The sequence below is a fragment of the Monopterus albus genome, unplaced genomic scaffold, assembly GCF_001952655.1.
Source record: "Monopterus albus unplaced genomic scaffold, M_albus_1.0 scaffold83.1, whole genome shotgun sequence".
Taxonomy (NCBI): Eukaryota; Metazoa; Chordata; class Actinopteri; order Synbranchiformes; family Synbranchidae; genus Monopterus; species Monopterus albus.
The window spans coordinates 1,026,800-1,051,061 of NW_018127963.1; the positions used below are offsets into that span (position 1 = coordinate 1,026,800).

At 41.3% G+C, this 24,262-nt stretch overlaps 1 protein-coding gene across 1 annotated transcript in view; it reads left to right on the forward strand.

Annotated features, from left to right (window-relative positions):
- The first annotated feature begins 13,875 nt into the window (after positions 1-13,875).
- tle2a (TLE family member 2, transcriptional corepressor a) overlaps positions 13,876-24,262 on the forward strand; it is a 51,157-nt gene continuing 40,770 nt past the window's right edge. Inside the window, 1 exon segment of the mRNA XM_020607046.1 lies at positions 13,876-14,800. Coding sequence (XP_020462702.1) covers positions 14,777-14,800 — 24 coding nt within the window. The 5' untranslated portion in view covers positions 13,876-14,776.

The window sequence follows — 24,262 nt, forward strand, 5'->3', positions numbered from 1 at the left end:
GAAATGGATTACAGAGGGAGTAACCATTGGTGCAATTAGCTTTAATCTCAGTCGGACTTCGTGTCATACCACTATTATATTGCCAATCAAATATTAAGACATTTGGCCTTTTTTTTATTATTGTTTTAATTTCTCTAATAATCAATGAAGGACGAGACAACCATTTTGAAAATGCTTGTTAACTTATTTTATTACAAGTTCTTTATTTGCTTTTAAAAGGTTGGAAATGCCACCGCTGTTAAGGTTTTTGTGCAATTGCCTCTGCTTGCCACTATGAGCCACAAATACCAGATCTACTAACACTATAAGACATGTTTTATGGTCCGTGAAGGGTGTGTGTGTGTGTGTGTGTGTGTGTGTGTGTGTGTGTGTATGCTTTTATGTTTTTAGTTAACTAGTTGGTAAGTTTTAATTTGACTTGTACAGTGTGCCTTGGCCTGTGCTCTCACAGGGATCAAACAGATCCAGTTCCAGGTCCAAACATAAGCCAGATGCCCTGGCAGGGCTTTTAAGGGCCTGCTGTAATGATAGGAGGCTACATACAAAATTGTGTTTTTGAAGCAAGTAACACTGTTCTGTTTCCACTTCAGAGATTCATCTATGATTCTTCTCCCCATCCTGTGTTGATAGATGGGGTTAAGTTGTGATTGGGTTCTGCTGTCATGTTGTACAGTGTGCCAACCCCTGGAGAACTGACAACAGATCAGACAGGGCACAATCTTGATTGGGTGGGGTGGGGTGGGGGGGGCAGGAAGACAGAGGGAATCTCACCTGGTAGTGATTGTGGTGCCCTGAAGCTGAGCTGCATGGGTCTAGGGAAAGGTAATGGTGGACCTTTGGGCTCTAGGGACTTCTGTGCATTTAAAACAGCTGGAAGTGGTTGTGGTGAAGTGCTGTACAAGCCCCCTCCTCCGGTGCCTACATCTAAATCATCTGTGCATTGCTGCAGCCAGAGTAGCAGCCCAGATGAAGATGGGGATGTAGAAACTCCCATTTTGTAGAAACCAAGGTTCTCAGCGGGTGATGTGGTTACTGTGTTGTTATGCTTTATTGGAGAGGTGCCCTAGAATGGGTACTAGCTGGCCAATCCTTTGTTTATATGGTAACTTGTAGCTGTGATTAATATTGTGTTTGTGTGTATAGCTCTACGGTCTCAAGAAATGTAAATAAAGATATAATCCACGTTTAGATATATTGTTTTGATTCACACATTTGGCATCACTGATATTGTGATACACATGCACTAGGCTTCCTACACTGTTCATACAAAGATTTGAAGCATGATATTTTTTTTATGACTACACTACTTGATGGATGGTGATGGTAAACAAATGTCCTCCTGAAGGGAATGTTTTCCACTTTTGGGAAATGGATAAAATCTTTGAAATGTAATGAAATATGTTATTCTAGCATCAAAATGTCAAGAGGATCTCGGCGAGCTCACTGTAATTTTGAGTTCAAGGAATTTTTCATTTGAATGATGGAAAATAAAGATTTTTTTATCACACTAGTCAGAAGGTCAACATACTTTTAACAAGGTGTGAAAGGTTCTGTTGGTTTCATTCACTCTGCTTAGAAAATAGTATCATTAATCAGGATGATGTATAAGCATCTGCTCTCATAAATCTGGTAACTGGTCACTTTGCCCTAAATACAGGGGAAAAAAAATCACTTGCTTCTGGTGATATTTTGCTTTGCAAAAGGTTTTGCTTATATTGGTATCTTCAAGATTACTGCAGCCTCCCTGGTACAACAGCAAAGATTTAGTTTTATCTCTGGAGATGTTGTCAAGTGACTGATTCATGACATCACCTTTGGCATTAGATGTTTTTTTAATAACTAAAATCAAGTGTTCAAAATTCATGAGGGATTAATCAAGGCACTCCTGCTGGCTCAGTGTATGCAGGCAGGAGAAGGGAACACTCCATGAAAATAAAGATATTTCTTATGAAATAAACGCTGGACCCTTGTGGACATTTGTGGGACTTTCTTCACAGTGGCATTGAAAACCGCTGTCACCCCTCATTTTAAACGATTTTACTCACCCGCACATCGTGAAAGCTGGGCATATATAGGACTATTTTTTTTACTGTGTTGTCAACAACAAAATGGAAAACATTGTTTTATTTACATTGCTATTTTGCCATTTAGCTTCTTCTTTGTGTTGATTTATAATATTTGAGTTCACAGCTACAGTTTGTCATTTCTCTAGAGATCCATAATACTATACACCCTTACTAAATATAATAGGCCTACTTGTAAATGTATCTTGTTACATTATTAGATGTGGTCTCTGATAACCAGGCCATTTCTCATTTATGCTAAACAGCACATCTGCCTGTGGTTGTAAATACTAAGACACTATTTGTCTGAAAGCATTATCTAACAAACATCAGACCTTTTATCTGCCTGAGAGGTTAATGAGGCATTTTAAATAGATATTTTAAGGCGATAGATGGATTTCAGTGGCTTTGCAGTATTTTCATAACGACTAAACAATATGAATAAATTGGAACTTTGGAATAACAAGCATTTCATAAAGCATGATGATAGTCTTTCACATGAGAATGCTCACAAAAGCATCAACACAAAGCCAGCAAATAGAAACCATGACAAATCCTGAGACCATTCATGATTTGTGATGGTTTACTATGGCTCGTGAAAGGAGTAGTTTTGGGAAAAACTCAGCACTGGAAGGAGTAAAGCATGACAGAACAGCCTCAGTTGCCAGTATTCTGATCCTGCAGTAGATAGTGGATGTTATATAGTACACTTGATCATTCAGCCCAGTAGGGTGACAGTTGTATGGTTTTGCTTTTAAGCTGGAATTTCAGAGCCAAAAACAATAGCGAAGAGAGGATATGGGAAAGGAGCTATTAGAAAGTCTGGGATCTTTGATATCACAACACTTTGGCTGGTGAAACACTGAATATTTGTAATCACCCACATGTTACAATATTTCCCTCAATCCAGCACTCCCAATGTGAGATAGGTAACTTTTTCATTTTCCCTTTTCCTTACTTTAACTTGTTAACTTTCAGAGCATGTGCCTCCTACAGGGAATCATTCAGTAATTTGCACAGATTTAACTGTCATTAGAAAAAAGATGGATGAAACTTAGTAGCCAGAACTCATCAGATGAAGCCCTCTGGATTATGAGACTCAGTTTAAAGTCTGTTTTTCACAGAGTCCCATAAAGTCCCTGTAGAAGTGGACACAGAGGAAGAGAGAATATAGAGAAGACAGAAGAAAAGTAAGTGGAGTTAGGGGGAGGACGAGTGTAAAACTGCAACAGCCATGGAAGAGAGCTGATGGTTTACATGATTAGAAGTGATACATGGGAGGCATGGGTTCTTCACATCGTGTTAGATTTAACTTTATTTATTTTGTGCCGTCCACTGAGCTGGGACTGTTTACATCCCATTTTCCACCTTTGAAGAGGGAAACTCCCTCTGAGGAAGTTACTTAGCGTTTCACAGTCACACACCCACTGTGATACAGACGGTCAAAGCTGCAGCCTTAGAAACTACTGGTGCTTCAGACCATCAGTGGAAAATATTTTTACATAAAGGCACAGGAGAATATCAGTGGAATCACAGCTTGACGTTCTGAAACCTACACCGAGGTCATTTCTTCTTTTTTCATCTGATGATTTGATTTGGGCAGGGAAACGTTTGTAAAGCTTGGTCTCAGATGTGCATCAAAGGCAGACTTCCACTTCCTACAACAGCAACTTTTATGTATGTCCCATATATTTACAGTAATCTGCGGCACTAATTTTGAGGTGTTGCAGAGAGCAACGTCTTTTATTTTCTCATGCTGAAGGCCAGAGGAGGCATTTTTAGCTTGGCACCGGATTCTAGCAATTAAAATGCTTCCAGAAATGAGCAGCCTAGCCTCTGTTGTTTTTCTCTTCCTATTATAGACAGTAGCCAGGCTCCCTGCTCCAGAGAAAAACACAAAGAGTCACAATAATTAATCCCCTCTCTATTCGACACACAAACATACTGATATTATTAATGCAGGTTCACTTTGTGTCATTTGAAATAACAGTATAAATATGTTGTTTTATAATCAAGCCCAAAAGACTTGAATCTCAGGAACTGTATGCACCAACCCTTATGTTCTCAGGGACTTATTTTATGATCAGAGTTGTTGCATTTCTGCTATGACCTAATGAGAGGTTCAGTGTGGTATTTACATAAGCTGTCAAGGGAACTACTATTGATCTAATGCATTTTAACAATACAGTTTTGACCCAAATACTTTTTATACACTTTATGTGTAGTGTTTTCATTTAATTGGGTCCGTTTGTTATTTATTTTTATTATAAACCTGTAGCAGTTTGTATTTAGAAGTGATTCGAAACTTGAATTCAATCAAATGTATTTATAGTTTTATTATTGTACGATTTGTATTCAAGTCTCTATTTCTGCATATCTAACTTGTTTTTATCATGTTTCTTGTGAATGTTTTTTTCTTTTATAATCAAGGATTACAGACCACAGTGACCTTGACATGACATGATATCTCCGTTCCATAGCAGTGATGGGTTGGTCATGATGCCGTTTGAACTCAGCTGCAGGAGACTGAGATGGAAACAGCATGTGATAAGCATAAGGAGAGCGATGATTATGATGACAACACTAACAACGCTAGTGATGGTAACCTTTAACCTCCACAAGCCAGACTTAGATGTCGTACTGCAAGGACACTCCACTGTGGCTGCCCGGTTCCTTGCCTGGAGCATTTAAATGGTGTACCTGGTAAGCTAGATAAGGGTATATCCTTGGTATATCCCCATTGACTGCTAGTTCTCCAGGGCTGCTGAGTGAAGTGAAGCAACCCCATTTCCCCTCTGGGATTTCTATTGTCTGATGTTCTTTAAATTTGGACTTTAATAAGATCTCACTACATCCAAGGAGTGTTACGTACCATCTCTTTTTTGTTCTGTTTGTAAGTGTTGTTTTATCCTGATTGGAACTGATCAAGTGCCCAAAAGCGTCTGAGTGGTGCTGTCATAAAAACATGATCACTGGCAAAGTGAAAATGATGATCAAACAAGAGATTATCCTCTCAGTCTCTAAATTTTCATTTCAAGTATGGGATTCGCTGTAGTTTCCACACATATTTGTACTGAGGAAATCTGTCAAAAATACTGAGATAAAAATAGCACAATACTTTTAAAATCAGCCCGCTGTTATTTGTATTGTTCACAAATAGGTGCGGTCTGTATTGTTTGTTGTTATAGGTACACTTTTATAATGACAAGTAAGGCATAAATGGTTACATTTCCATTTTGAAACCCATTATTAAATGCTTAATTATTGTAATGTTGGACTTTGCCAGTTGAGCTCTATTGCAGGCCTCGTGAAAACAGACCCAGAACATGATGTAGGAATTACATAATGTGTCACTCTCTCTGGCAACAACCTACTGGAAAGAAAGAGTGAAGGAAATGTAGTGAGGCACCAGAATCATTTGGCTGTAATAGAAGTGGTCTTAAACAGTTTGAGGCTCTCTTGTCTCCAGATTCCAGTCTCCAGTCTCTTGGCTTTTGCGTGTTGTCTTGGACAGCAGTTCTGTGCTTGGGGGCCCAGCTGCAGGGGTCTTGCTGGATAATGGCAACGTAGGGAGAGATGGGCACAGAGTGAGGGAGCAGAAGCAGCTTTTCTGGCAGCGAGCCATCCTCACCACTACCACTGGTGACCATGACGAGAGATTCATAAAACTTTATAAATTGATTGTCGAGGGGGAAACGTGTCCTGCTGTGGAATAGTAGTGACAGGGAGAGGTAAATAAAACTTAACTTGTGTGTGACAGACTCTCTGTTAATAAACAACTCAAGGTCCTGTTTCAGGCAAGAATGATGTAATTGAAATGGGAACTGCATCATGCAGTCAAAGCCACATGGATGAATACAGGTTACAGTCATTAATACACAAGAATGATAATCAGGAAAGGTGGAGTTTTGTATGTTTACACAGATAAAATGACATGCTAATATACAGTTAATCAGCTCTGATGTGTCCCTACAAGTTACATTATTTACCGATATGTTTTCCAGTTCTGTTATGTTTAGGTTTCCAGCTTTAGATTGCACAGAGTCATGTATTATCGTATGGGGCCGGAGAAGAGAAAGAAGCTTAGCATAACATATGTAGATTGAACCCATAGCACATATAGTTTAAACCCTATAACTCAGCACAGGTTTACTATAAAGATGGCAATACACAAGTACTTTCACAGATATTTTTTAATAACACTTTTGCATTTTTGTGGAACTCAGACAAATCACCAAATTAGCTACACTGACTACAGAACCATTCACCCCCTGTGGGGTACCAGGGTTTGGTATATTATTCTGAACTTGTCATTTAATGTCCCTGTTTACATAGTTGCTCATTCATTCTTGCCATTTTTTAAGACAATGAGCAATTGTTCTTTAATCTTGACCATTATTATCGCTGTGAGGCCGTTGCCCACACAGCTGCAGCAGAGACAGAAGGACCACAAGGGGAAGTGGGAGGCCTGGGTCTGCTCAGAAATCTGCAGAGCAAGAGGGAATAATGAATGGAAGGGAAAATCTTACTGTAGATGCTGCTGGCCAAGAATGAGAAGGACTATTTCATCTTTCTCATATTCAATTGACTTTTGAAGAAGGGAAAGTGCTGGCAAGAAAAGACTGCGCAAAAGCAAGAAATAAACTTGCACTTACCTCAATAATAAGGAGGTAAATTAGCTAAAGAAATGCTAAATGAAAACTTTCAGTATGTGGCTGAGTTTTCTCGTGACATAATCAAATAAAAATACAGGTTTCCTTGTGACTGGCATTGAGATTACCATCTTGGTGATTCAGCCTAAAAGACTCTGGCTTAATGTTCTGATGGCTTTGGTAGTAACTTAGCAGCACCTATTTTGTATTTTCAGTACTTACAGACCATTCAGCACCTTAAGACCTCTGCTGGTTCACCCTGAAGACTGAACCACTGCAGAAAGAAACACTGCACTTCTTTATAATACATCTATGCCACTACTGTTGGGAGCAATGTGTTGTTTTGATTGAAATTGTTTTAAAATGATCACATTCATTGACTTCATGTAATCGATACCAGGCCCACAACTTCTAGAAAAACACCATGGTTATGTTCATATCTTAGTAGTGGTACATAACACTAAGAACTTTTTCAACAGGAGCTGAATTGGTGGTTTGAAGGTCACAATACAAATAGGTTACAACAAGAGAGGTTTTGGTTGGAAGATCAAGGTTCAGGTTGCATACAACCGATGTTTCAACAACATTTCAACATCTGTAGTACTGTAGAAATATTTTGGGCATGTTAAGTGTTGAGATTGTCATCAATCACACAATCATTTTTGTTACAGGTAGGTATTCTGATTGGGCTCAAAGTATAAAAACAACTAATATACTGTACAGCTAGAGTCACAAAGAACTATTAATAGTAACAAGAAGAACATGAGCCCTGATGTCAACATCATGGAGTCTACAAAAGAACCGTGACAAGTTCTCCATTATGCTTAAAAACTGTGCACAAGTGTACACAAACAGAGCAGTGTTGTTTTAAAGGCAAATGGTGGTCACACCAAACACTGATTTGGTTTAGTTGTTTTTTTTTTTACCCTTTACTCAGTTTGATAAATAAAATCTACCCATGCCATTATTTTGAAAGCAACTTCACAGCATTGTTTTTAAGTGCTTAAAATTTATGCCCAGTATTGTGTATCTCAGTGTGAAGCAGGTTAAACTATTTGTTTAAATATAGTCACCACTGTCACACATAAAGAAACATTTGAAAATCTTTTGCTTTTCAATGAAATTTCACTGAGGTTTCACTTAGAGGTTTATACATGTTTGGACCTGAAGTTCACCAAATCAAAGCCTGCTGGGAAAGTTCCTACTATTAACCTGAAGCACAGTATTTATAGCCTACTAATATTTAACATTTACTGCAGGAGGAGCACTGAAATCAACCACCCAATATGCAGTGTTTAAGAAACACCAAGCCTCTTCCTAACCAGACTGGCTGATTAGAAGTATGTTGTCATGAATGAAAGTGATTTAACAGACATATACAGCAGTTTTTGAATACTTGAAACCTTAATATTACAATATAAATATCTGCAGGAAGGCATGATCATATTAGGGTCTGACTGGGTGGCGTAGGGGTTATATAAATCAGTTGAATTCAGTTTTGACTGCCATAATAGCTGCATTATGATTATTTTAGTAAGTACATTGAAGAAAATTATGCTCTCAGATTTAATTACCTGCATGAGTGGACAAATCTCCATGGGAAATAATGTAACACACCTGTTTGGTGAGTTAGAATGCATGTATACGATTCCATATACCACAGCTACACAAACACAAACATAAACACAAATAAATAAATATGTACCTTCTTAAGGGGCATTGCTATTTGATTTACTGACTGTATTTACAGTGTAGTGTAGTGTAGTGTAGTGTAGTGGCGACATCGTGTGGTACTCATTTATAATTGCAGCCTGCTGTCGGGAAATGGCGTCATGCGCGCATGTACATCACTGTTTGTATTTCCAGTTGAAGATAGTTTTCGCCATCATGCATTGAGCTGATCGACTAGATATTGTCTAATATTTGTTCACCTGATTATTTCCTGGATTTGATAGAAAATGATCATCAGCACTTTAACAAGAACTTTCTCCTAAAAACAAAGGTTGTACAGAGATTTGAACTTGGATCACTGAATGCAAAGTGCTATTAAAGAGTCGCCTTTTCACCAGTGTGGTGACATACAGTGTTGACCATGATGATTTATTAAATACACTGCATTATTATGCCCCAGAGTGTGAAAAGCTCTAAACGCGCTCTACCAAGTTTATTCAGTTTGATATGGCTGCAATAATTGTGTTGATCAGCAGGTGGCAGTATAATGCAGTGTTCCAGCTGGTTGTCTGTGTGTCTACAGGTAAAGAGCCACTGGAGGCTGCAGTAACATTGCATTTGCATCTAGATGTGGGAGTGTTTGTCTGGAAGGAATAATTATATTGAGTCATTTTATGCAAACTGTTTACCGCTTATACCCAACAACAACAATGGCCATTTATAAGTAAATTGTTATTCCATTGTTTAACATTTCACTCTTTACAAATGTGACTATGGGTGAGTTCTCTAAAATCTTTTATTTGCTCCTTGCCTGTTTTTTAATAAGACAGACTCTGTAAACTTTAGGTAGATCATTTTACTCAGTGCTACATCCCTCACCCTGTTTTGCATAAAAACAAATTTATGCATTCTCTTTCCTATTTTAAGTGCATGAACAAGAATTGACTGACCTGCACTCTACAGCTTGCCAACACTCATGTGAAGAGGAAACCTGCAGCAGAGACTGTACACTTTTTGCAAGAGAGAATCACTTCTCTGTGTGAGATGAGTGACAGCACACACAGAGTGCTGTCAGTAACATTTGCAAGTCAATGCTCAGATTTAACCTCTTCACTCTCCCCTCGGTGCGGATCGACTGTCTGAATTCAAAATCAACCTCTGAAAAGATGTTATTTTTCTCTTTTGGCCCTTAAAAAAGAATGTGAGAATATGAGCCATGGCATTGACCTTGTCTAGCAATTCCACCGGTACATACAAAGTTATCTTTTTGCAACAAGATACCATGAGGAAACTGAATTTTCTGAAAAGTCTTCTTGTTTCATCATTACCTCTGTGAGCATACACTGCCACTTTTGAATTTCATGGCCAAATTGTGCAAGCTGGTACAATCATAGATACAAGTCAGAAAGATCTTATTCAACTTCACTGCAAAAAGACACAAATCACTCCATTGTTCTGTTTTGTAAAGAAAAAAATGCCAGTGAGGAGGAGAAACATGCATTTCCTCTTCCTGATGTATGAACAGGTTATGAGGAAAACAATATCCTAGTTGCAAAAAGTATTTAGTGAATACCGTAGAAGCAGGTGATTCCATATTGATCGCTTCAGAGTGGTGTTATGTGGTCTAAGTACTGGAGGAGACGAGTGGGGAAACAATGTGCAGCACTGGAATTCCCGAGGTCCCACATACACATGCCTGTGGACCCGTGTCTGTTTTATGTGTGCGTATGTGTGTCACAGAGGGTATTTATTTGTATCTGCCTGCAAGGTGGAGAGGAGAGGAGGTGTGTGTGTGAGTGACTATGTGTGTGCGTGTGCATGTGAGCATGTGGCTGCTGCTGATGTGGGTCATTACCCCCTATTTCCCCCAGGGGCCATGCAGCAGGAGAGGACAGGAGGGGGTGGATGGAGGCTTGGGGGCAGAGGGGGGATGGGAAAAATGGAGGGTGGTGAAGAGGAGGGAGGGGCTGTGATTGTGTGTGTGTGTGTGCGCGCACCGTGGGGGGGAGGGGGCGTCCCAGAAGACTAGAGTCCAATAAATCACTGTGCCATCTCTGCACTGAGTTCCAGTTTGTCTGATTAAGGACAGGGGAGGGGGTGGGAGCAAAGTGAGGTGGTGGTGAGGGGTGAAGGTGGGTGGAGGTAGGTGGAGGCAGGTGGAGGTAGGTGGAGGTGGCGTGCGTGACAACACTGTGGCCTCGTCTTCCCTCTGTGTGCCCACACAGAGCAGGAGTCATTTTTGACCCCATCCCCAAGGCAAAGAGGAGGTTGTTAGGACAGTGAGGAGTGCGGAGCAAATAGTGATGCCACAAAACCAAAAGCTTCTGACAAAGCACCTTCCTCTACAATCATCCTTTTTCTTATGGGATCCAATTTTTAAAAAAGGCCTGTGTCTACTGTTGAGTTATACGTAGTTGAACTAAAGGGAAAATCTACTCATTTATCTTGGAGTTCATTGATTTCGGGATCATTAATTGAGCATATTTTGAAATAAAACACTGTAATTTTTACCCACATTGATTCGACAACTTCAAGATCAGTTGGTAATCCTCTTCATTTGCCAGAACTTTCAATATTTTCAAGGAATATTTGTACTTTCTTTTTTTTATAGCCTATTAGGTTGTACCATTTAATTTATCCTAATTACTTTAATTCAGTTTTCATATTCTATTTTAGTTTCTATGGGCATTCAATATCAATAAACACTTTGACCTTGGCCTATTAGGTGAGAGAGAAACAGTATTTTGATTTTTCTGTATGTCCTGCACATATAGTGAATTGAAAGTCAAATCTTTGCTCTCTCTTGATCTCTTGAAAGATGAAGGAACTTGTTGCATGCTGGTGGTGAGAATGAATGACAATAAATAATAGAACATGGGCTTTTCCATGTCGAGGAAACATGTAGCCTCCACACTCTTGTGGTTTCAGTGCTTTGTGGCCTGCTATTTCAGGTTTCCCTGCTGCGTCTATGAATAATTCTTACTAGTACAATTGTGCCAAATTGTGGGTCCAGAATGAAGGTCCTTCCTTTTGATTCTAAAGGATTTTCTCCAAATCCTGACGTTTGCTGCTGATTTTTCACATAGCTGAACATTTTTCACCTGACAAACTGTATGGTACAAGTAGCTCTAGTGCTCTGAAGTGGTGTGAGGTCTTCTAGATTTGGCTTTTCATCACTGAAATTGAAAAATACTCAACCTAACAACAGGGAGGGGGGAACAAAATGCATTGAGCTTCAGAAGCACTGTTCATTTTGACAGATTTTTCTTTTGATCTGTAATTTTAGACCTTCTTCACCTTGCAGCTTTGTCTTTGAATGGATTTTAAGTATACAGTCCCACAGGAGACCGCATCAGACAGATGACGCTTATTGATCGAAGCAAAGCATTGTAATAGCGTTCTCATCATGCTGCCTTCCAGTAAACAAAAGACACATCTAAAAACTGTTGGTTCATCTTCTTTACATGACGTGTGTCCAGCAGCCCTTGTCCAGTGTTATTAGGGCGTCATTTTGTGCTAATATTAAACTCACAGTTTGACACTGATATTGCTGTTAGCAACCACAAAGGAACGAAGTAGTCTCTGAAGTTTCCTGGGAAGTGAACTTGTTTTCATCACCTTTTAAAACCACTCCCTCCTGATTGTTTTGCTGCTTGGTGATCACTTTCCTGCTGTATAAATAATTGGAATTTTGTCTTTCTCTGCTGCCCTCTGTCCTTGCCTTAAGCTGTGATTATAAAGGGAGGCTGCTGCTCCCTTGGGTACTTTCCACTGTTTTGCCCTTTGAGATAGGTGTGCATAGGTGAGCATGTCTCTGCTTACACTCAGCATACATGTGTTTGGCAGAATAGTCTCTTTACAACCTTCCACTACTGGGCTAAAACCTAAAGCTCCTAAAGCATTATGACCACTGAGTCCTCTCCCATTGTGGGTCCACTTTGATGTCTCGTTGCTCTGAGCCTCTGTGGAGGAAAGAAGGGCAATGTGGACTTGGTGTATTTAATCACTGGAGCTCAGCCAGCCCACACACACACACACACACACACCTGGTGGCCTCCTTCATTTGACCTGCCAATAGCAATAATATTTGTCCTTCACTTATCATTTTTTATCATCTATATTATTATGCCTCCCCTCAGTAAAACACAATACAGCCTTATACATCCTGTGCACCCCCTGGCCACCTATCCCCGCCCCATCACCCATCCCAGCATGCATTTCTTCTTCAACACACACACACACACACACTAACCATCTCTGCAGACTGCAAAGCACTGCATTCCTCTTGACTTTTTTCTTCTTTTCTTTTTTTTTTTTTTTTAATAAATGTGATCCCAGAATCTGGGAGTGAGACCAGTACTGTGCATTAAAATTCATAGGGAAAATGGCAATAAAATCTTTCTTTCCCTCTCTCTCCCCCTCGTTCTCTCCTGTCCTCTCCACTCTCTACACTTGCTCCCCTCACCCTTCTGTCTTTTTCATTCCCTTACTTGTCTGCTCAACACGCACACACATGCACAAGCCACATGTACACACTTCTTTTTCATCACCCGTGTGCACTCTCCCTCTCGTTCAATCTCCAACCCTCCTACTGGCTCGTCTTTCTCAGCATCCCCCTGCTGTCCTTCATCCTTTATTCTCTTCCTCCTCCCTCCCTCCCCTCTGCCTTTCCTCTCTCAGTCTCTTTCTCACACACACACATACACACGTGCACACCCCCCGCCCACAGACATACATACTCTCACACAAACACACGCACACACACCCATCTATATTTCCCAACTCCACCTCTGGCAGGTTGTGATTTCCACTGTCAGAAATTGCTTTTTCAATATCTCCCTAATTATGAGCCCCACTAAAGGGGTCGTGCCACCAGAATACCAATTTTTCCACCATTTTTCCACCTCTTTTTTGGAATTATTCTCCTTTTCCAGGTAACAACAACGTGAACATTCAGTATATAGCCATGTAAGCACTGCAGCATTATCACTGTTGTATTTTTGCAGGGTTCTGGTGCCTTCTTGGGTTTTGATTTTGATTTAATCGGTCACTTCCCTGTGGTTATGATTAATTTTTGACATCAAGAAATTAACAGGCTGATACAGACGTAGGAGTACAGTCTCTTTATTTCCACATCAACGGGGAGAAGATTTAGGGGAATATAAAAGTTTTGGATGCAATGATGATTTCTGGGGAGCAAAAGGAAAACCACTGAATCTTGATACAGCCACCGCACAACTCCCAGCACTCTCAATCACCTCTGTGTACCCAGGAAAGAGTTAACCTCACAAAGCGGTTGTAGCCTGTGTGATTGACGCGCAGAGCATTGTGCTACCTATACTCTCCAATCAGCAACCGGTCAGCACACCCCACGTGGGTACTCTCAATACTCATTGGCTGCTCTTACCAGTGTTTACTGTACCTAGGCCGAGACCCACGTGGAGATTTCATTCAATCAGTGAACAATTCGCCCGAACCCTTCTTTCTTTTGCACATTTTATAAATGTAACGTTTCTTAATGGTGTGGACAGATTTTCTATTACATGGGGGAGGGTGGGGGAGAACCTAATCACAGTGCTACCCTGACAGGAGAGGATATCTAGCAGGTTTCTTTGGAAATATCATCAGGCTATTTGTTGAACAGCATTGTGTCAATGCTCGATGCTCTGATTGGGTCTTTATTTATGACTTAGACGGGATTAAATTGTTTTTCTGTTGAAGGAAAGATACCGAGCCATCGTATTAGCTGTGATAAAACAAACCGTGGGGGGAAAGCAGCATACAGTGTCTTTAGGTCTTCCCCCTCTGTAAAGAAAGCTACTCATGTCCTGTCCCACTGAGGATCAGAGAAGGGGGGAGTCAGAGAAGTGAGGGACTGGGAGTGCTGTGTGAAAAGAGTGCAGGCCAACGAGCGAGACAAAAGGGGCTGCGGCTGCATTGAATGTGCTGGTGGCGTGTCCGTCTCCGAAGCCACAAGCAAACCACGTTTCACCTCCTCTGGCCTTTATGCTACAGAAAGAGAAAGCATATCAGAGAGGGAAGCCAACTGCAATATTGTAATTGGTGGAAGCGCGAAGTTGAGGACTTGGAAGAGAGCTCCTCTGGACCGGGTGTTTCTCCTCTCCTGTGCCCGTCCTTTCTACGCGTCGAGCGCGGTGCGGTGTAGTGTGGGGTTGGAAATATAACCCAGAACAAAGGAGACTTGAGGCAAGGAATGAGCGAGCACAGACTAGCTTTGCCACTATCTTTGAAACCAGGCCAAATGCCTCTCTGAGACGAACAATAGTACATCAGCTGCTTGTATTTCTCGACGAAGCTTTCCGCCCCAAAAGGGAGAAAGAAGAAGGACCAAAAAACGCACACGGAGACACACACGCGTCGGCGGCTACAATGTTTCCTCAGAACCGAGCACCGGTAAGTAGGCTACGCTACTATGTAACAGTCTACGCTTGTTTTACAATGTTATCGTCTCGTAACGTAAACCTTCATCAAATACAACGGGAATAAACAAATGCCAATTGATTTTCAGCCTCACTGAGCCAAAATAAGAAAGCGCAAGTCGAAATTGTTTGCCTTTGACATCCTTACAATGCATTTCCGGGGACTCCTTTGTGGACAATATATGATACCCTATATGCTGTGTATGTACAATATCATGTGTTTTTGGATTAAAGCACCGTGTAATCTGACTCATGAAGGTCAGGCAGATTGTTGTCGCTATGGGTTTAGTGAGGCAAAGCCCCCCTCAAACAACCTCCAACTTTGCTAAGTGTCTTTGTGTGTGAATCTCATGTCCTTGGTGGCTGCACCACCTTCAGATTAGAAACATGGAGCCTCCTTCTATCTCCACATGGAGTTGACCTAGATGCTGAAGTGTGTTTGTCCCTTTCCTAGCAGGCTGTGAAGAGGGAGTCAGCTTGTGTTGTTGACACCTTCACTCAATGGTCTGCAATTCTCAAGTGCCACTTAACTGTTTTCACAAATTCTGCTCTTGCTTTTCATTTCTTTTCCATCATATTGTGGGTGATTCATGCTCCTGATTTACAGATTTCTTTGACTGACAACTACAAGTTGCCAGCTTACCATTATTGCCAGAAGTCCTCTATGGGGTTGTAAGAATGAAACAGAAATTGGCACACTGTCTGCAAAATTCATGCTGCATGGCTTTAATTTGTTTTAGTTGAGTTAGGTGGAGAGCTTTTGAGCCCACTGAAATGTATAAACACTGGTCCTCCAGCTGTGTGAAGTATCAATTAAGACCTGCTCATTTGCCTAACCCTCATCTACGTTGCTCAGCCATGCCATCCTGCACCCCACCTCTCAGTGTTTTGTCATTCACGTCCCATCTACTGAAACCAGATTTAACACAATGTGATGTGCAGTTCAGACCCATAAGATGCATTGTTTTCATTTTTGAAGCTTATGTTTGTATAATGCTTCAGTTGTCCTACCATCATGCCTTGTAACTTCTACTTCCTTTGAGCGATAAAGGGATCTTATGAGTCTCCTGTATCCAGACGTACAACACGCATACACCAGCAGCTGTGTGTGTAGTATAGCTGACTGCAGGAAGCTAGGGTAGGAGGCAGACTGTGGGTCTGTGGTTTGCATTGTAAACCCAAACCCTCTCATCCAGCCTCTCCTTGCTGTGTTCCTGTGAGAGCCCCAAACCACATCTTAATGTATGGGTAGGCATCCCGGGGTGAGAGGAGTACACTGCGGTGGGTCTGGGTGGGATGTTTAGTTTGAAGCCTCCACAGATCTCAGCAGTGCCATGTGTGGCACCCGTCCTCATAAAGTGTTCAGCCATCGTTAGCTCTTGTTTGCACATTGGAGTTAAGGGCCACTCAACCCGGCATACTGTTTTAATCTCTGAAACGCAAGGCTGGCGTTAACCTGTCATCACTGTAGGCTGCTCTGCTGCGTAAGATGTGATCGATATATACACATAGCCCATATATGCTTATCTTCTAGCAGATGATTATCAATTGACCTAGATTCATTTTCCATTCATGTGTCTGATCCTTAACAACAAATTTTGCCGTTGGTAACTGACTGCCAGATAGCATGAAATTTAACCTGCATGTTTATAGCTGTCTACAACCAGTCTTCTTTCCTGATTCCTCATGTAAATTGCATGGTATTCACCTGTTTCAAAATTTTAAAAACCTTTTACAGGGTAAAGATACATTCATGTGACATACTTTCTATAGTGTAAAGTGCAACAGAAAAATTAAAATGTTTATATTTTTAATCACACATCTAGTATATTATATGGGCTGGTTAAATACAGTACACACCTACGTTTAACTTCTCATCAGAGGTTAAAAATCTGTGGTGTCCAAACTATATAAACATAGAAATATTCTGGAAGATGTGTTTGGTCCTTGTATTTGACCAGATGGTTTTGCTATAGTTGACGGGGGCGGCTGTGGCCAAGGAGGTTGAGCCGTCGTTCCCGTTCTCCTCAATCCGCATGTCAGTGTCCTTGGGCATGACGCTGAACCCCAAGTTGCTCCCGATGGTCAGAGCAGTGCCTTGCAGGGGCAGTGCCACCATCGGGGTGTGTGTGTGTGTGTGTGTGTGTGTGTGTGTGTGTGTGTGTGTGTGTGAGAGAGAGTTGGCAAGTTGGCTGCTGCGGTTCTACAAATTCCTGTGTGTGTGTGTGTGTGTGTGACATACTTGGCCAATAAAAGTGATTATCATTAGTTGAGAAGTGTATAGCACATGGCAGGCATGGGTGGCTGTCTTATATCATCAGTGTTTTTTTCAAATCTGCTGCAGTGACAGAAGCTTACAAGGCTAGGCTGTAGACGCAAGCAGGAAGTAATAGGAAGGAAAGCAGAACATCAAAGCAGAATATAAAATTGTATTGAAATTGGAAACTAACAATTTGTCATTTCAGCCTGAAATTATACCAGTCCCATTACTATATACAATACACATTAACCCACTTGAAATGACAAACTAAATGCACTTAGATAATGCACTTAGATGATGATTCTTTTGGGGTGAAAAGTAGTTTTAAAGAACTCTGTCTTGACCTGGTTTGTAACAATTTTTTCTTAATGATCAAAGACATCCATGTCTCTCAAAGGTCCCACTAAGGTTGGTAATATTTTCAGCTTCTCTCTTTCAACCATTTTCAAAAAAAATCCCTGGATAGGGCTGGGGGTTCCTTAAGAGGGGTACTATTAGGTGCTTTTGGATCAGAGGAACTTTTCATGGTTCGTAGAACTACAGGACACCCCTTTCTTGTGTGTCCACACACAGGAAATGAGAATGATAATAGTTCTTAGGACACCGTTTTGAGCCCTTTTTAGCCCTTACTTCAGGGCAGGTATTCTCCAGGCACAATAGGAACCATAAGTGACGTAGTGTACGCTGAGTGCAGTGCCACTAAAAACCTTGTAAACAGTAGCGATCAATAGCCAGTAGCATGAAGAGCTGCAGTCCTTATATAATGAACATTAGCAACATATAAAGAAAATACGGTAATGTTGCGTTGCTGTGTGTTTAGCTTGTTAGCTAATCACCAGTAGTCGGCCATCTTAGTGTTGTACCACTTCAGCTTTCTTCTAAAGGTTTGAATGTAAACAGAAAAAAGCCTGTGAAGGTATTGTGGTTCTTGGGGGTGCTCCCTAGTGGGGTTGTTCCTAGAACTAAGTCCCTACAACCGTCTGGTCTGAAAGCCCCTATTGTGGGTGAGGAGTTATTTTCCTTCAGTGTTTTCCGTACTCCTCCTCTATAGGCATCTATCACTGGGATAAATGAGCTTTTCCCAAATGCTGGTCTTATTTAAAAATTAATATTAGGGATGCACATTTTCTGACAGATAATGATGCTTGTTAACCAACAAGAATAAAATGGTCTGCTATATAGAAAGGAGGAATGTCTTTGATCTGTTAAAAAAAATATTTTTACATGTGCATATAAGGCATAAACATCAACAGAGCACATCGTCATGTCACACACCTGTGGAAGTGTGAACAGAGTAAAACAGCCTAGTAAAAAAGCTTGTGTGTGCTGATGACCTGAAGCAGCTTGTGTTACTTTAGAGCGGGTGATACCGAATTAGATGTGGACCATGAATGTTACCTTCTTTCAAAGTAAAATGGACAAAAACCTCTCCTTCACTCTCGGCTTAATCAAACCCCCCAAAAAGTTAAGAAAATGGAAACTTATAGCCTACTGGTTTTTGTTCAGAAATAGTAACGTGAACGTGCTGTGGGGTTAGTCTGTTTACTGTGAGACCTGCAGTGGAGAATACCTGGTCCATTGGTACCGATGTTCCAGAAATGCAAAAATGGTGCCTCACTTGTGCCCAGCCTGGGGAAGCCTGTTTGCTGGGGTAGAGTGTCTGATTAGCTTTACACCACGGCCCCCATCAGCTTATATGTTGGCCCTATAGCATATTTTTTTATCAAACAAACTTTTTTTTAAAGTCGTTTTAATTGATGGTATTAATTGATTGGACTTCTTGTTGTCGAGTAACAGTTAAATGGTTAAGTATCCCTAAATAAACCTCATTCAAGGTTTTTTTTTTTTTTTTTTGTAGTTTCAGCTTCTTGGTACATTACAGACTCTGGTGCTTTACTTAAATATACAAGTGGTTGGTGTCACCAAAGCTGTTTCAGTATGTTATCCAAAATCGGTCCGTAAAAGACTTTTGTGAGGGGTGCGCTCGTGTATCAGGGCCTCTCTGTGCAGCCTCCTCACTCCTCAGAACAGGAATAAGAGCTTTGACATGTCCTTCAAGAGATGGTGGACTGGAATGACTTCTGGGTTAAGCAAGGACTGATAAAATAAGGGAATGGGGATTTACCTTGTTGTATTGTCACTGTACACATCATTGCAGTGGCCATTAGCCAGCACAAAATGCTTTTGCATGTGTGGGCTTCCTGACCCTACGATTTACACCGCTTCCCGCTAAGTGGTATTGTAGGGTTTGTGCTTGCTTGGAGCAGAGAGGGCAGCACAACACATCATAATGAGATACAAAGATGCTAGATATGTTTTCTGCATCCTTATCATAGATCATGTTTTAGGAGTCAAATTTTATACAAAGATACCTTCTTTGGGAATAGAATGCAAATGTCAACAGTGAGGTGGTAAATTAAAGCTACAGTATGTAACTTTTTCAAATAATTAAGTTGCAGAAATCTGCTCCAGACCTTTCCTTAATGTGGAGAGGTTCTGTCGAAGCCTCCTGTGACCGACTCATTGAACAGCACTGACAGCAGTGCAGACATATTAGCTTTTAAAAGGTTTTGAGCTGGATTGACCTCTCTAACCAATTAGAGCTTTTCACCTATTTCTGCTTGATCAGCAAGTTTTGTTGCATTCCTATTTAATTTAATTTCATAAATGATGAAGAGCTGGGCAGAGTGTAGCAGACATAGTGGAGCAGGGAGAGGGAGTACTGGGTGGAGCAGAGTAGATTGATTTGGAATTTCATGCTGGTGCTCCCTCAAGTTACATACTGTAGCTTTAAGAACTTGTACAAGAGGCCAACAAAAGTGTTATCTTAATATTCCCAAATGCGACTATGGTCCAAATCTTCATCTATGTATTGCCCGTTTCCTGTTATCAGCCCAACTCCTTGAGGTAGCCCTCCTAAATTAATATCTAGTCAGTGTAACATAGATAAGGGCGTGTAGGACACACAGACTGTTGTGGGGGAAGAGTAGTTTCTGTGAGAGACCGAGATGAGGCCTTCTCTTTATCCTCAGAGCTAGCATAAAGCAACCCTCAAGTCCCCGAGTCCTAAAATGCTTTTAGCTCTTTATCACCACTGTTGTCCACTGGTGAGTGTGGCTATCGATCAGAAGCTCGCCTGCTTCACTCAGCCAGCGATTAGTTGGGGGGAGAGAGAGAGAGAGAGAGAGAGAGAGAGAGAGAGAGAGAGAGAGAGAAGAAAATGAAGGAAGATGAAGGGATCTCGGGTTTACACAAGCTGTTGTGGAGGTGCGTCTCAGTGGAAGGAACAAATGAGCTGAGGGGGTTACCTAATAAAAGAAGGCACCTCCAGCAATTAAGCCAGCTGACAGGCAAACTGTGGCACTTCGATAATGTGGGCTGACAGCAGGGAAATTTGAATAACGAGGCTTGCGGGAGGAGGGAGAAAGGAGTGAAGAGGTTTGGGGGGTGTGACTGAGGAAGGGGAGAAAGAAAGATGTGCGGCACTAATGAAACAGGTGCCTGGCAGCCCCTCCCCTCTAAGTGCAGGAATTATTGGGAGATTACCAGCATGTTTCTCTAGCACATAGCTACTTCAGGGGATGGAGGTGGGGGTAGTGGCCCTGGCTTTTCTTACCCGCAGCAAGTCGCTTCAACAATGCAAATCATTACTGAATGTTGACTGTCATGTTTGAATAAATTGTTGTAAGAGCCTTTAACTTTAAACGTTTTTGAGAAAGGAAAATGTATTGATGTGTTTCATGGCCCCCAAATGGGGAGGTGTGTTGTAGGCATGTGTGGGGTAACGCGTGCACACACACACACACACACACACACACACACACACACACACACACTCAGAAATGCTGTTCTGGGTTAGACCTATTGTCACAGCGTCCTTGGTGGTAGTTGGATGAGAGGGGGAGTGCACGAGAGCTTGGTGGGTATTTACTCAGATGATCGACTCTGTGGGTAAGCAGAGTAATTAGTGGCCTGACTAATGGGCCGAGCTATATGAAGGGAGGCAGCAGCACAGCATCCTCCCAGCTGAAGGAGACGGAGATTGGGCTCAGATTAAACAAATAAAACTGTAATCTAAACATTTGAGTTTTTTTTTTTTTTTTTTTTTGTTAAATAAAGACAAAAAAAACACCACTGTTGGATGGATTAAAATGGCATTTTATACAGACATTCATGGCCCCCAGAGGATGAATCCTAATGATTTCGGTGACCCTGACATGTCCTGTAGTGCCTTTTAATGAGTTTATTTGTGGTTTGGAGTGCAGTCACGTGTTGGATGGATTGCCTTAAAATTTGTTACAGAATACATTGGTATTCCCATCAGAATGAATTTAAATCATTTTTACTTTTCCTCAAACTTGATAGTGTTGCCACCATAACATCAAAATTCTAATCTGTCCTTTTACTTTTTTTTTGTTTATGACCAAATACCTGTAAAACTTGTATTCCCCTCATGCCACAGTTGTAATGTGTGTTAATTAGTAAATGCTGGCATGCTAACAGGGTGGATCTAGAACATTTTGGGTGGGGTAACTAGGCTGGGGCAAAACGTGACAAGAATCACATTTTGACTCTGGCGGGGGCGGCACCAAGGGTAGCCAATCAGATTTTGGAGGTAGTTGGCTCTGCCCATGACTCTGCCTACAGTCGGTACAGTTTTACAGAGCTGCTAGCATGGCTGTAGACTCATCTTGTATTGTGTGAACAGGAATTCTTTTATGTTGAATTTTAACTTTGATGGCAGTGGAATTTTGGTGTAATATGGAAACTATAAGCTGGGCACAATCAACATTTAGAATTTTTAATGAAGAACTCAAAATGGCAGGAATGAAACAAAAATTTGGTAACAAGGAATGGAAGAGCTTGAAAGGATCTTGTCTTTTTCCCCTTTGACACCATCTTTGAGTGGTGCAGATTGACAGAGAAAATAAGTGGAATCTGAAAGGTCACACAAGAGAAATCTATTCCTTCCTGCATCCCCTGCAGAAGAGGATGTATAGAAGTGTTCTCTTAAGTGAACCTAAGAGTCCTATGGTCATATGACCACATCATAATAGCAGTGGCCTCATTTCAGCTCCATTAGCAAATGTATGTTTCACTGTGGGTTCGTGTGGGCAGTGTGGCTTGAGACACATCTCGCAGATTCCCACCAGTATTTACGTAGGAGCTGTCGTGTGTGAATACAATAAAGTGCATGTGTGCTCATAAATACTTGTGGGGAACTGCTTTGCACACACATCCGCTTAATGTTTGTAGTGGGCATGTGTGGCTGTGTAGTCTCGTCTATGTGTATGTGTGCACATGCTTTTTTTTGAGGGTGGGGGTTAGAGCAAGGATGTGAGGTCATAGTGGTTTGTTGCTTGTGGTGTAATTAGTGGCAAGTCAAATGAAAACAGGAATGATTTCATTCAGAGCATACCACAATGTTAATGGTCCCTTCACGTCAGAATTTTATGCATGCACATATGTTTCACTTCACCGTGTTTTTCATAGGTTTGTTTGTGTATGTGTCTATGAATTTTGTTGCATGTGACACTGGATGTACACATTGCCACTTTATTAGGTACACCCGTACAATTGTATGCAATTCAGTGCAACACAGAAAATGAAGTAAGTATGCTGATGAATTTATAAAGTTTGGATTTTCGTGGATTGGTCCTGGTGATGCTCTACTGCCACAGTGTGTTGTTTGCAAAGCGGGGCTAAATGAGTTTATCTCCTCTAAGGGGAGGCCCACCTCCCCACACTTTGAAAACCCCTGGCCTTTATCTTTATCAGCTGGCTGTCTGGTACAGAACAGATCACAGCAGGTCTGGCAACAACACAGCTGCTCGGAGACTGCAAACACTTATCCACTGATTTATGTAAACAGTTGAGAAATCACACAATCTCTAATAATATCAGAGAGAAGCTTTCCTCCCTCATGCCAACCCATTGAGTCCTTAGTATTACAGAACCTGATTTTATGATTGTATGAGCCATAGAAAGATTGTGAAATGTCTACGTGAGCTTTGTTCAAGGGCAGACGCTGTGTCTCTTGTTTGCTTTGGAATCGAGATTATCAGGTGAGGGCTCCCAGCCTAGATCCATATCCAGAGGTCAGCTCAATGATCTGACCTCTTGCTTTAAAGCTCGCTCAGCTGTTTGCCGGATCAGGACTTGTGACAGACTAATAGCAGTGGGTCATGGAAGATGTAGAGAGTTAGGAAAGGAGGTGTGTGTGTGTGTGTGTTGGGATATGATTTTTGTTTCAAGGCAGTGTCTGTCACATGTATTCAGCCTAGTCTGACTGTGTGCAGACTGGTGTTATGCTTAAGATGCTGAGTGGCCGAGAAAGCAAAGAGTGCCCCCCCCCCCCACTTCCAAACAAAGTTCTTGTCTTGAACATTTAGAAAGAAGACCAGCACTCTTCAGCATTTCTTTGGAAGGCTCTGCCTCCTCTCACCTGTCCTCTAGAGACATGGCTGTTTTGAAAAAAGAAAACCCCCAAACTGTAAATATTTGCTCTCTGTGTTGCGTGAAAGAGGAGGGGTGTGTGTGTGTTTGTGTGTTTGTTTGTGTGTGTGTGTAGTCATGGGTTTTTTTTTTTTTGAGAAAATGGGAGTGTGTGTGTGTGTCTTTGTGAGGGTGTGCGTGTAGGTGTGTGCGCGTAATAGTGTGTGTGTGTGTATGGAGCTGTCTAGGAGGGGGATCTGGCTGACAGATTGAGAGCAGCTTGTTAGAAAGAGGAACAATGAGGTCTCAGCCCCTCTCCTATCTATCTTTTTGCTTTCCTGTTTTCTCTTTTCCTCCCCTGTTTCCTTTTCCCTTCGTTTTCTACATACAGATTCTTGGCCTCTCTTTTCTGTATATGTATGTTCTGACTTTCTCACTTGCCAGTCTCACCCATCATATGTCCATTTTTATTTTCCATCTGCGCTCGCTCACTCTCTCTCTCTCTCCCCTCACACTATCCTTTACTTATCAGCATACTATTACATGTGAGGACTATATGCATAGAAACACACTGCTGTTGTCATACCACAATGCAGTTACCTTTAACACCTTTTGTACACTGTCCCTGGTGTTCGTTTTGGCACTGGAGTTGAGTGATGTTGTGATTAAGCCCTTAATTAAACATCATTAATGCATGACAGACATTGTTGTGGAGGGCATCGAGATGAGAGGTGTGGAGGT